Source organism: Artemia franciscana, chromosome 19 (genome assembly GCF_032884065.1).
Source record: "Artemia franciscana chromosome 19, ASM3288406v1, whole genome shotgun sequence".
Taxonomy (NCBI): domain Eukaryota; kingdom Metazoa; phylum Arthropoda; class Branchiopoda; order Anostraca; family Artemiidae; genus Artemia; species Artemia franciscana.
Window position 1 is genome coordinate 1429114 of NC_088881.1, and position 13942 is coordinate 1443055.

General features: G+C 35.0%; 1 protein-coding gene across 1 annotated transcript in view; it reads right to left on the reverse strand.

The window, feature by feature from the left end:
* Positions 1-700: 700 nt before the first annotated feature.
* LOC136039151 (flavin reductase (NADPH)-like) overlaps positions 701-13942 on the reverse strand; it is a 39931-nt gene continuing 26689 nt past the window's right edge. Inside the window, exons 4-5 of the mRNA XM_065722639.1 lie at positions 12329-12496; positions 701-2460 (exon numbers count right to left, since the gene is read on the reverse strand). Of these exons, the coding sequence (XP_065578711.1) occupies positions 2312-2460; positions 12329-12496 (317 nt within the window). The 3' untranslated portion in view covers positions 701-2311. The remainder of the gene's footprint in view (positions 2461-12328; positions 12497-13942) is intronic.

Consider the following 13942-nt stretch of genomic DNA (forward strand, 5'->3'; position numbering starts at 1 on the left):
AATGTTTATTATTTTTTTTTCTTTGCTTCTTCTTTCTTTGATTGATTATCCATATATTTTGTAATTTATAGTTGCTTTATCTGTGGAAAACGAGCTTGTTTCTCTGCCAGATATTAGTATACTTAGTACTTATGTTATGTATATATGGCTGAACCTGAATTGAACGTTTTAACTGAGAATGTTACTGAACAGAGCAAATACACCTAAATGATCCTTATCGTTCGCAAAGCTTAGTGGCGTCATTTAACAAAAATTTAGGGATAGGGGCGACATGTATTTTACAAAATTAGGGGGAAAATTATCATTTTTTTTCTTTTTGCAATGAAAATACCAAAAATAGGCGTTGTTCAATAAAAACACCTTAAGCAAAAGTATTTTTTTTAATTTGAGAGGAATGGCACGCCCCCTGCCCCTCCCCAAATTTGACGCTACTAGAAAAGTCGTGAAAAAATCTAACTTTAGCTTGGAGCAGTGACGCCAGGCCTATTTGTTTACAAGATCTGTTCATTTTAAAACGTTCCCATTACTGTTTCTTGTATTTACATTTTTTATTAAGTCACTTTACTTTCATTTTTTAATGATTTTTTTTTCTTATAAAAAAGAAGTAAAATAAGAGGTCCTTAAAATCGTTTAAGAACACTCCACAAAGCTCAAAACCTTGTCAAATATACTAAAAATCAGATGTCTATAGCAACTTCAGTAAATTGTCAAGTATATATTTCCAAACACCTTGAATCATAAAATTCATTAAAGCAGCATAAATATAACAGCTAGTATCACTCTTCAAAAGCATCATAATAAATAAGCTGTCCATAAGTCAATTTGACAATGTCCATAAAAAGAACATTATAAAAGAATTGATTTTAATATGCCATTTTGATTTAACGCACCAAGCGCTTTATTTCAATTTTAATGCACCAATCACTTGTTTTTAATGCATAATTTTGAATTAATTAACCAACTATTTGATTTTAAAACTATTTCATTTAATTATGTAAAGTGATTTTAATGTACTAACCATTGGATGAGGAAAAAATTATGTTTAGTAATATATTTGGTAAAACATACATGAAAAAATTGTTATTATTATTTAGTAAAAAAGATAATTTGGTAAAAAAAAATGTAAAAATAGATAATGTTTACTAAAAAATATAGGATTTTAATGTTTAGTAATATGCTTGAGGAGGAAGAATTTTCGAATGTGGATTTTAGAATAGTCTTGTTCAAACTGGTTCAACATTTCAAAAGTTAACTTTCTTTCAAATTTTTTAGACTCATCCTCCTGTTAGAGAATATCCCAGTGAACCTATAACGATAAGAGCCCAAGTGCTTCGTGACAACTCATCTTAGTCAAAACAAAATTAAGGTAAGGGAAGGGAAACAGCACTGAATTTTGCAGTCCCTGCAGGGGTTCTGGTCTCCGTTTTTTGCCGTTCAGCCCGAGAGGCAATGGGTATAGGGAAGCCATCCAGGGAGAAAATCATCAAGTCCAAAACAATTTACACAAACTCAGTGTTTGCTAATCTACGAAAAAAAAACTGATCAAAATCTGATCTACGAAAAAAAAAATCTGAAAAAAAAATAATTTTAGATTGGACTTGGTCAAACTGGTTAAAAGATGAAAAAAATCTTGATTTTTGAGGGACGAATTTCTATTTGATGAATTTCCGTTTGATCGTATATAGGTAAAAAGTCAAGTACTCGAAACATTAAAAATTAAAAATGGACATGGTCAGATTGGCTTAAACGCTCAAATAAATTAAAGCCAAGACTAGATCAAAAGGAGACTCTAACTCTCCAGGAAGGATTAATGGGTCAAACGTCTTGACCTCATTAACTTTTTATACTTCTTTGCCACCAGAGTTACAGTGTCATTAATACACTAAAAATTAAATAATTGTGCAAACAATACCCCAAAAAGAACCCATACAACATATTAAAGGAAAGTTGACTCCACATATCATTCAAGATAATAATATTAGAAACTCTAACAATAGCCATAAGGTATGTTGTGCATATTTACCAAGTTAACATTGATGAAAACAATACAAAAATGCATTAATTTAATTTAATCAACGATTCAAATAAAAAAAAAATCATGGGAAATATAAATATGCAGGTCAGTTTTTGCAACAATTTATTCAAAAGCAAATATGTTTGATAATAAACCCAAATAAATCAAGATAATCAATTTTGTCTCTAAACAGAACTGATAGAAAATAGCTCAATTTTAAATGCCAAAAGGGAGAATGAAAGTGAGCTATCTTATTAGGTTGAATGATCTGTGATTGACTCCTCCCACTTTTATACGTTAATAATTAACAGCAACACATTTATTTAAATATTTTTGCGACACGGCTATGTCAAGCATAACTTTGGCAATGTCTCCGCGAGCAACTCTACGCTTGGCGTCGGAGTTTGTGGTCAAGAATTTGTCTTCTTCAATTCTCATTTCGACGCCTAAAATAAATTTGTAATTAGCGTTTTTATTTAGTATTAAAACGACCCACAATAAGAAATAAAACGAATCTTGATACACCACTAATAGATAGTGAAAAAACTATAACTGTATTTATGGTGAAAAAATCATTTTTATTCATTTGTGTACAATGTTTTATCCATTTTTATTCAATTTGCTGGCATCGATCTCCGTGTCGATGGCAAAATATATATGTCGCTTGTCTTCTAACCGTAGACAATTTGAGACAATTTGCTGTCTTTTCATATTGTAGTCTTTTCAAAGATATTTGATTATTAAAGCAAGTCCGATTTCTAATAACGATATCTACGAAAAGTTTCGGTTTTCTTTTTTAAGGTTTTTGAATTGTTGTAATCCCTTGTTGAAATGTATACAAATATTTTTACAACTACCAGTTTTTTGCTATTTATGCAATTTAATGTCTTTTCATACTGTTTCTTTTCAAAGATTTTTGATCATTAAAGCAAGTCCAATTTCTAACAACAATTTCTACTAAGTTCAAACTTTTGGTTTTCTTTTAAGGTTACGATTTGTTATAATCCCCTGTTAAAATATATACAAATACTAGCTGTTGGGGTGGCGCTTCGCGCCACCCCAACACCTAGTTAGAGGGGACGCTTTGCGTCCCCCCTCAAGCCCCCCCGCGCGCGTAAGTCGTTACGCGCCATATTAGTTACGCGCCATTGTAGTTGTGTCCCTGTGTCCCACCTGTGAATATAGATAGATATATATATTTTTTTAACTACGTAAAACTTGCGAATATACAACATTCTTGGCTGTCCCATTGTCTGTGCATATAAATAGATTGTCAGGTTTACCGACTCTTGAACATGCAACATATAATTGCCCATGGGAAAAACAATCTGTATTCAGATCTATACCTCATTATTCTAATGATTGCCCTTGAGCTTTGTTGATGGTGATTGCTAATCAAACATTCCCTGTGTCCCCGTCGTCATTTATATATCCCCTTGTGCCCCCCGGCGTCCCCGTTGTTGTTGTGTCCCGGTGTCCCAGTCTGTAATTTCTCTTTGAGTGTCGCGGTCGTCATTTATATTCCCTGTGTCCCGGTCGTCATTTGTGTTACGGTGTCCCGGTCTGTAATTTATCTTTGAGTGTCCTGGTCGTCATTTATATTCCCTGTGTCCCGGTCGTCATTTGTGTCCCGGTGCTTAGTTGATGGTGATTACTAATCGAACATTCCTTGTGTTCCGGTCGCTTTCTCTTTGAGTGTCCCGGTCGTCATTTATATTCCCTATGTCCCGGTGTCCCAGTCGTAATTTGTGTCCCGATGTCCCGGTCTGTAATTTCGTCAGTCGAGAAACATGACGTCAGTCGACACACAAACATGACGTCAGTAGACAGACACACAGACAAACAACTTATTTTTATATATATATAGATTTTTACAATTACCGATTTTTTGCTCTTTACGCAACTTCATGTCTTTTCATACAGAGGTCTGTTCAAATATATTTGATCATTGAAGCTGGTCCCATTTCTAACAACGATATGTGGTAATCTTCAAACTTTTGGTTTTCTTTTTTAAAGTTTTTGAATTTTTGTAATCCCTTATCAAATAGAGAATCATCATTTATAATAATTGCAAATTTTCGTTTTTTGGGCCTTTCTACTGACATTATATAACTGGCTGTCTTCAAAAGATTTTCTTTTTTTAGGTTTTTGAATTGTTGTAATCCCTTGTTAAAATACGTACAAATATTTTTGCAATTACCAGTTTTTTACTCTTTACGCAATTGAATGTCTTTTCATATCTTTGTCTATTCAAAGATGTTTGATTATTACCGCAAGTCCGATTTCTAACAACGATTTCTAATAGGCTTCAAACTTTTTGTTTCCTTTTTTAAGATTTTGATTTGTTGTAATCCCTTGTCAAAATATATGTTCTTGTGGTTGGGACTGTGGTTTCAAACGATGCCGCTACAGATCCCTTAGATCAGTACTATAGAACACCCTTATGTTTGGCTCTAACGGACAATCATAAAGCTGTGGCTAATTTCCTGTTAGACAATGGAGCTGACCCAGAAGGGATGGGAGCTGTGGCTATAAAGCTGTGGCTAATTTCCTGTTAGACAATGGAGCTGACCCAGAAGGGATGGGAGCTGTGGCTATAAAGCTGTGGCTAATTTCCTGTTAGACAATGGAGCTGACCCAGAAGGGATGGGAGCTGTGGCTATAAAGCTGTGGCTAATTTCCTGTTAGACAATGGAGCTGACCCAGAAGGGATGGGATGTAAGTACAGAAGACCTTTACATTATGCTGCTCTATCAGGTAATTTGGACATTTGTCGAGTATTAGTTTCAAATGGTCCCACTATAGATGCCTTAGATCTGTACGATAGGACGCCTCTATTTTTGGCTGTGATCAAAAATCGTAAACAGGGTGGCATTGCCACCACGGTCAGTTCCTAAAGTACTACAATTGTCCAAATGTGCGTGCCACACAGCGATTTTCGGTGCTGGAGCCAACAAGTTGACGTAATAGTGCTAAAATAGCACGTTCATGCAACAGGTGGCAACCCTGATCATAAAGCTGTTACTCAATAAAGCTGTTACGATCATAAAGCTGTTACTCAATAAAGCTGTTACGATCATAAAGCTGTTACTCAATAAAGCTGTTACGATCATAAAGCTGTTACTCAATAAAGCTGTTACGATCATAAAGCTGTTACTCAGTAAAGCTGTTACGATCATAGAGCTGTTACTAAATAAAGCTGTTACGATCATAAAGCTGTTACTCAGTAAAGCTGTTACGATCATAAAGCTGTTACTCAATAAAGCTGTTACGATCATAAAGCTGTTACTCAATAAAGCTGTTACGATCATAAAGCTGTTACTCAATAAAGCTGTTACGATCATAAAGCTGTTACTCAATAAAGCTGTTACTCAATAAAGCTGTTACGATCATAAAGCTGTTACTCAATAAAGCTGTTACGATCATAAAGCTGTTACTAAGTAAAGCTGTTACTATCATAAAGCTGTTGCTCAATAAAGCTGTTACGATCATAAAGCTGTTACTCAATAAAGCTGTTACGATCATAAAGCTGTTACTCAATAAAGCTGTTACGATCATAAAGCTGTTACTCAATAAAGCTGTTACGATCATAAATCTGTTACTCAATAAAGCTGTTACGATCATAAAGCTGTTACTCAATAAAGCTGTTACGATCATAAAGCTGTTACTCAATAAAGCTGTTACGATCATAAAGCTGTTACTCAATAAAGCTATTACGATCATAAAGCTGTTACTCAGTAAAGCTGTTACGATCATAAAGCTGTTACTCAATAAAGCTGTTACGATCATAAAGCTGTTACTCAGTAAAGCTGTTACGATCATAAAGCTGTTACTCAATAAAGCTGTTACGATCATAAAGCTGTTACTCAATAAAGCTGTTACGATCATAAAGCTGTTACTCAATAAAGCTGTTACGATCATAAAGCTGTTACTCAATAAAGCTGTTACGATCATAAAGCTGTTACTCAATAAAGCTGTTACGATCATAAAGCTGTTACTCAATAAAGCTGTTACGATCATAAAGCTGTTACTCAGTAAAGCTGTTACGATCATAAAGCTGTTACTCAATAAAGCTGTTACGATCATAAAGCTGTTACTCAATAAAGCTGTTACGATCATAAAGCTGTTACTCAATAAAGCTGTTACGATCATAAAGCTGTTACTCAATAAAGCTGTTACGATCATAAAGCTGTTACTCAATAAAGCTGTTACGATCATAAAGCTGTTACTCAATAAAGCTGTTACGATCATAAAGCTGTTACTCAATAAAGTTGTTACGATCATAAAGCTGTTACTCAATAAAGCTGTTACGATCATAAAGCTGTTACTCAATAAAGCTGTTACGATCATAAAGCTGTTACTCAATAAAGCTGTTACGATCATAAAGCTGTTACTCAATAAAGCTGTTACGATCATAAAGCTGTTACTCAATATCTGTTAGGAAATGAAACCGACCCAGACATAGAGAATGGATATTTATGCAAAATGACATTATACTTTACTGCTGAAACGGGCGATCCGAATGTGTTTCTTGCTAGGGAGGAGTGGGATCCTTTTTTAATATTTAGATGATGAGGAATTTGAGTGTGTGTATATGCAGTCGTGCTGTTCTGTTTTTGGTGTGGTTGAACCTAACTAAAATAGCTGCAAAAAAATGTATTATAGCGTGTCTGTGGAATGCTCTTGACTCAGAATCTACTTTGGGTTATGGTTCATTTAAATCAATATTCCAAAAATAAACAAGAAAGCGCAAAGATTTTGTACAAATAATTGATAAGACATTTGGGACAAATATACCAGAGTTTTTGAGAAGATTCCCAACTCGTACCGACGAATTGATCTAAAGCTCTTATTAAGCTTGGTACTTGTATGATATACTCCCTATTTAATGTTCTTCTAATATTTTTCTCTGACGCTCAATCCTAATGAAATATACCAAAGTAAGATAAAAATATAATACTTTAGAAACAAATTTAGGCTATATATTTGCACATTAGGGGGGTGAGGGTAAAACATAGCGGGTCTGCATGCCTAATGTGTTAGGTACAATTATTCTACATATTATGTAGTAAGAATTGTTTTCTAACTTCACACTGTCCAAATACTTTACCCCCAACTCCTTTTAATGTAAAAACATATAGCCCAAATTATATATTTTCCCTCTATTTTGTCACTTCTCTTTGTCTTGTCTCACGCTAAACTGAAAGAAACTAACGAAAAAACCCGATTCTATAATTCGTCAATGAATGAACAACTTGAGCGCCAGGGCGTTTATCATACAAGTGCCTCAAGCTCTCAAACTCTCGTAATACTAAGCTCTTAGAAAATTTTTCTATTGAGTTCTATATCCCCCTAATGCTTTCGAGGACATCGTATTGTAGTAGGAAACTAGTTTTGTGTAAATTGTTGATAGGTTTTTTCTGCAGTTTTTTTAAGGTTTCAATATTGTCTGGCGAGCAACAAATATTTTGTAACACTTACGTAACACATACGTATGTGTAACACTTACCTAACACATACGTATGTATTACGTATGTTTAAACGTATGTAACACATACGTAACACTTTTCTTTGAATATTTTGAAAAACTTTATTCTGCTACATGATTATTAATAATAAAATACCACCCCAGGCATAGGAAACCACTATATCAATGAACACAGAAATGCCACTGAAAAAGGGCCATCTGGACATTTCTCACTTACTAGTTTCAATAGGTGCCGTTGTATCTGAATTAAGTAGGTGTGATTAGTTTTCTGCTCTTGTGCCGTGATTGAAAACTAAAAAGCTACGAAAACAAAATATCAGTTGGCGTGTTGTTGTCTCAGTACAATTTCACTGTAACTGTCCACTTAAATCGATTTACCAAAAAGCAACTAAGCAAAGATTTTGACGAATATTTGACAAGGCTACTTCGATAAACATACTAGAATGTTTGAAGAGGTATCTAACTTAACATGATTAACTAGATTTAAATCTTATTTAACCTTAAGCTCAAAATTGAAATTAAAAACTGTCGAGGTGGTATCAAATCTTCTACTTTTGTTTCAATTCAAATTTTAAACCAAGAAATCAATTTTCATCGAGTTACGTCAGTCTTTAGCGAAGGTCCTATCCTTGCGGTATACCAGATTAATACATTAAAGTGAGTAGTGCTATGTACGAGAATAACACTGCTACGGTTAAGGTAGTAAATGAGGTTAGCAGCTGATTTCGCATTAAAGAAGGAGTTAAGTAGGGTTGAATCCTATCCCCACTTATATGGATCAATTTTGATGAACTTTCTCCTATGGAGCAGAGCAAAGGCAATGAGAGAGTACGGATTTAATCGGGGAAGTAAAACTCTCCTGTATTTAGGTTATCCTGATGATTTAACAATCATAGATGAGAATGTTAGAAAAATGAACAAACTTTAAGAGGTTTTGCAAGTTCAGAGAGCAAAAATAGGTTTTAAAGTTAATTTTAAGAAGACTAAGCTACTAAGGCTAGGAATAAGTGAAGAGGAAAAGATTGGGCAACGAGAAGATTGTGGAAAGCTTAACTTACCTAGGCAGTATTATTAGTAAAGATGGCAGGTGCAGTGAAGATGTTGAAAATAGAATAGACTAGGTCCAGGGTATTTTTCCACAGTTGAAAAAAGTTTGGAAAAATGGGAAGATAAGCCTACGAACCAAGATTAGAACATTGGAAGCTACAGTAATGACAGTGGTCAAGTATAGTTCTGAAGCGTCAGTAATCCAAAATACGGAGGAGGTAGATGTTTTCCAGGGAAACTGCCAACGGATTGTTTTGGGTACCAGACTGACTGACCGTATCTCAAACAGTAAGCTGTACGAAAAATGTGGGTCAACCCCCTTTCAAGGGCTATAAAAAGAGAAAGTTGGATATGACTAATAGTCAATTTCTGTTTTTCGGTCATTCCAGCATAATTTTAAGAACGATGGAGAACTAAAAGTTGTAAAAGCAAATTAATTGAAAACATCGAATTCCTTCACGTAATTAATTTTAAAAATGACTTTTTCCACAAAAGAACGTTTTTAAAAGGAACGTTTTTAAATGAGCAGAAATAAAGTCAAAACTTTTCAAGCTTAAAACTACCTCCAATCACGCGCAATAAATAAATGAAACACAAAACGAACAGAAATTACAGAAAATGACCAAACCAAACTCAAAAGAGCAGATACGAAAATGATTAAGACTGACAATTCCATGCCTTCTAAATACCAAAACATAATTTGTACTTTACCGAAAACAAAATATATTTTTAACTGTTTTCTGTTTTTTTTTAATTTAATAGATCTAAAATTATTAAGACTTTCAGGAATGAATACCAGCATAAAATATCAAACGGTCAATCCACATTAATTTTTTTTTGTCAGTAATCCTGGTTATGGTGATGTGTTTTTTTGTTTTGTTTTTTTTTTTCGATATAATGAGAAATAAAAACATTAAGCGAGAAATAAGAATTGTTTTTAGTACAGTGCAAGTTTTGTGCAAGTGCAGTTTTGTGCAAGTGCAGTGCAAGTGCAGTTTTTAGTACCATGTTAGTTTCTACTCTTTTTTTAGTTTGACTAGGTTATTTAGTGTTATATCGGTTCGTTTTGGTTTCAATTATCTATTGATGGTGATTTGTGGCAGTTTTACGCTTGGACAATTATTTTACTTTACTTCTGCTATTTTGGTTTCATGTAGCTCTATACTTCTTTTTTTAAACTTCTTTTGTGGAAAAAGTTTTTTTCTAAATAATTACATGAAGGAATGGGATGTTTTCAACTGATGGTAGTTTTACAATTTTCATTCTCAAAAGCTATTAAAAGTATAACGATTGACCCAAAAAAAGGGAAATTTACAATTGTTGGAAATGATAAGTCGTTTGAACAAGAAGGATATTTTTGTCCAATCATCAATTGTAGCAAGGCCAAGAGGACAACCCGAAAAACTCAAATTCACAATTGCGGAAAATGAACAAACTAGACAATCAAACTTGACAAGATTAATCTGAACTGCTAAAGCAAAGTACATGGAAAAAATACCTCAGATAATGATGAACAATAATGAAGCGTAAGGAAATATGTAGCCACAAGACATGCAACAACCTGGACCATCAGACTTTACAAAGCTAATTAGAATAGTTAAAGCGAAGGGCTTGAAAAATATGAGGTAATAATGAATAAAAACGAAGAATAAAGAGATATGCAGCTAGAAGACAAGCGACAGCGAGAATCACAATGGCTCAAAACCGAATTGAAGCCCAAAGAAATATGCGGTTAAAAGACATGCGAAAACAAGAATCACTTCGAATCAAAAACGAAAACGAAGAACAAAAGAGCCTTATATTACAACAAAGGCGAAGCGAGAACCACGACAGATCAAAAACGAAAATGAAGCACAAAGAAATACATGGTTAGAAGACAAACAAAAGCGAGACTTGCAAAGAGTCGAAAAGGAAAATGAAAGAAGAAAAAACAATCTTCAGTTAGAATATAAGCGAAATCGAGAAGAACAACGCCGTCAGAATGTTCAAGGGCAACAAGCTATGTTAAGCAGCCCTGTACTAACCAACAAAGACGTTTTAAATAGCGCAAGCGTTAATTACGAGTCACTGGGACCCTTCAACGCGGTATATAGGTATTCACTGAGGAGCCATCCATTTCCCCAAACAAAGAGAATTCATTTGAAGATTGCTGATTGCCTGGTCAATTTGATTAGCCACATCTACAGTTTCCAAGTGAACTGGTTTGCCCTTTTACGGCGTCACTCACTCTCTAATGAATTCCACAAACGAATCTAAAACTTAAACCCATATTTCCTTTAGCTTCATTCAAAGTAAGTGACGATCGAACCATCAGTAGTCGCAACGTTTTTTTTAGCTCCGAAGTAGCTGGACAAATTCATCATGAATCGATTTGGCGTCACATCCAATAAAAACCACTCAAGGTAATTTTGCACCATCTTTTCATCCTTCAAATTATGGGATCCGCTGTACTTTATTGGATCTGTTCCAAAGAAATATTGCGAGGCACAAACAATTATGCCAAAGGTTATATGAGACTGACAGAAATGAAGGATGAATCAACTTGCTGCTTCAATGGGACAACAGCCTCCGAATATGCAGCTCATTTTTAATGTGCCAGATGGTGTGGATTATAGATCCTTCTACATGTAATGAAGTATGCCTTATTCTTACTCTTAACGCTGACCATACTTTTCCAATGAAGTGGGTATAAAACAATGTGGCAAAAATGTTGTCAGTTTAAAATGTACCGACCATGGTGTGGAGCCTTTACCTACCCACTGTCTTATCGAGCAAGAATGTCAGGACGGACTGTAGATATGCCACTTCAAGCACATTATGCACGTCATCGACGACTAACATGCCTTGAATTAGCGCAGTATCGTGTCACTTTTCGACTGAACACGCCAACAGCTTTTCTCTTCAAGCTGTTTCATCCAAACGGCATGAGATGGGTTTCAATGCTTTACATTTTGGTGGACGACTTTTTGACAACAAATATACTTTGTCAATACATTTATTCGTATATGAATGTGATCGCGTCCAACTGATACAATTGGACCAGATAAACTATTTTAGTCAATTACTACGTAGGTGTTATAAGACTTATCAATTAGCTGCGGAACAGAACACAGTTGTCTGTGAAAAAATATTACTACCGTAATCATTCACCAGATACACACGCTACTATACTCAACGTTTCAAAGATTCAATTGCTGTGGTTCACCACCACGGACCACCAGATTTCTCAAATAACTACGACCTGCAATCCTGATTGGTTAGAAATTAAAAGGAGTACTTATTATATTTGACAATAATGAATTTATCATAGAACAAGCCCCTCATGATCATACCGATCTCGTTGCTCGAATTGCGGAACCACCAGATTTCTCAAATAACTACTACCTGCAATCCTGATTGGTCAGAAACTAAAAAAAGGAGTACTTATTATATTTGACGATAATGGATTTATCATAGAGCAGTCCACTCAAGATCATCCAGATCTCGTTGTTCGAATTGCAGAATAAAAGTTTGATAAAATAATTAATGATTTAGATAAGACTGATATTTGGAAAGGTGGCAATATGTGTGTCTTCAATTGAATTTCAAAAACGTGGACTACCACATATGGATTCGCTGTTAATCACGAGTTCTGGTGATCAAATCAATAGCCCAGAAAAAATTGATCATCTAATTTCAACTGAAATTCGTACAATACACGTAAGTGGGTGTATCCTTTGTCAAAGAACATAATGAACCTATGAATCAAGAAAATCATATAAACCTAGCGCAATACTTACTTGTCGCAGGACCAGTCGTGAGTCCAGGAGGTCTTACAGCAGTCCACTGGAGATCCTTACACTCTGCCTCAAGTTGCAATTCCATTTCTCTCATATTCTTCAATATTGGTTTCAACATCGGTATCAAAATCCAGTTAACCAAAAATCCTTGGTTTTTGGCACTCTCGACTGAAAAACAAAAAAAAGTTTAGACTATCAATAATATTTTTAAGGGATGTCACCATGCCTACAAAAACAGATAAAAATAAATACACGTTCAAATGGGGATAAGTCCATTTATTAGACAGTGAAAAAAGATAAATATTCTCGGTATTCAATCACATATACAGCGATCGTCATCAGCAGAAATACTGATGCATTAAAATTAAGACTAATATATTTATGCAGAATAAAATAATTACTTTCGATTCGTTCATTCACCAGATTTTTCTGAAAGAGTTCAAGTTGAATTTCTAAAGAAGGTGGCAAAATATTCTTCATCATCTAACTGCAAAATGAATGTGTTTGAATTTATAGTTATGAACATGGTTGGTCACATCTCCCCATATATTAGTCTTCCTAATATATGGGAGAGAGAAAGATAGAGAGAGAGATAGAGAGAGAGAGAGAGAGAGAAGAGGAGAGAGAGGAGAGAGAGAGAGAGAGAGAGAGAGAGAGAGGAGAGAGAGAGGAGAGAGAGAGAGAGAGAGAGAGAGAGAGAGAGAGAGAGAGAGAGAGAGAGAGAGGAGAGAGAGAGAGAGAGAGAGAGAGAGAGAGAGAGAGAGAGAGGAGAGGAGAGAGAGAGAGAGAGAGAGAGAGAGATGGAAGAAGAGTTAATAGAAATTTAATTCGTTCCCTTTCCGAACGTCAATGTTTGTATTTAGTTATATAATAATCTGAGCAAAAATAAATACAAACAACAGTAAAACCACTAGCGACGACTAGACTATTCCTTTTATATCGAAATACAGATGGCACTTTTTAAACAGGAATCTTCAAAAAAATTTGAATCTGTTTCAAAATATAGTTCTCTGAAAAATCACAATTAACCGCTTATAGGCAGGTCTTGTAAAAAATGACAACACTATACAATCCAGACGAGCATTTACTGTAAAACAAATAGAAAATTAACCCGGTCAGGTTATAAAGCTTCTGTTTCCTCAGAAAAGGAACTTGGATAGATCATAGAGATCAAAATTTGTGTATGGTTGCGTTGCCTTGTATTTCGCACATTTTTCCGTTCTGAAAATCGTTAAATAGTTATAATAAAAAAGGTATTCTTGACAGATCTTGAACTGACTTAGGTCTCCTGTCGGGCACCGTTCGGCGTAGAGAATAACATCTGCCTTCTCAATCTGCTTTGGTCTATGGTGAGCGTTTGCGCTTCGCTACGTCTGATGTTTGCCACGCCAGGAACTTGGACAGGCTGCCAGACCATCGGTTTCTTCGATTGGCCAAGAGGTTACTTCCAACGGCTTTAGCGGGGTCAAAGTCAAAGATAGTCTTTGGAGGTAAAATACAGGGGCATTCAAAAGCAGGTGTCCAAGCCATCGTAAGGTACGTACGGCTGCCTGGGTAGAAAACCGAGACTGATTGGTGAGCTGCAGAAGCTTCTCATTACTCAAAAAATCAAAC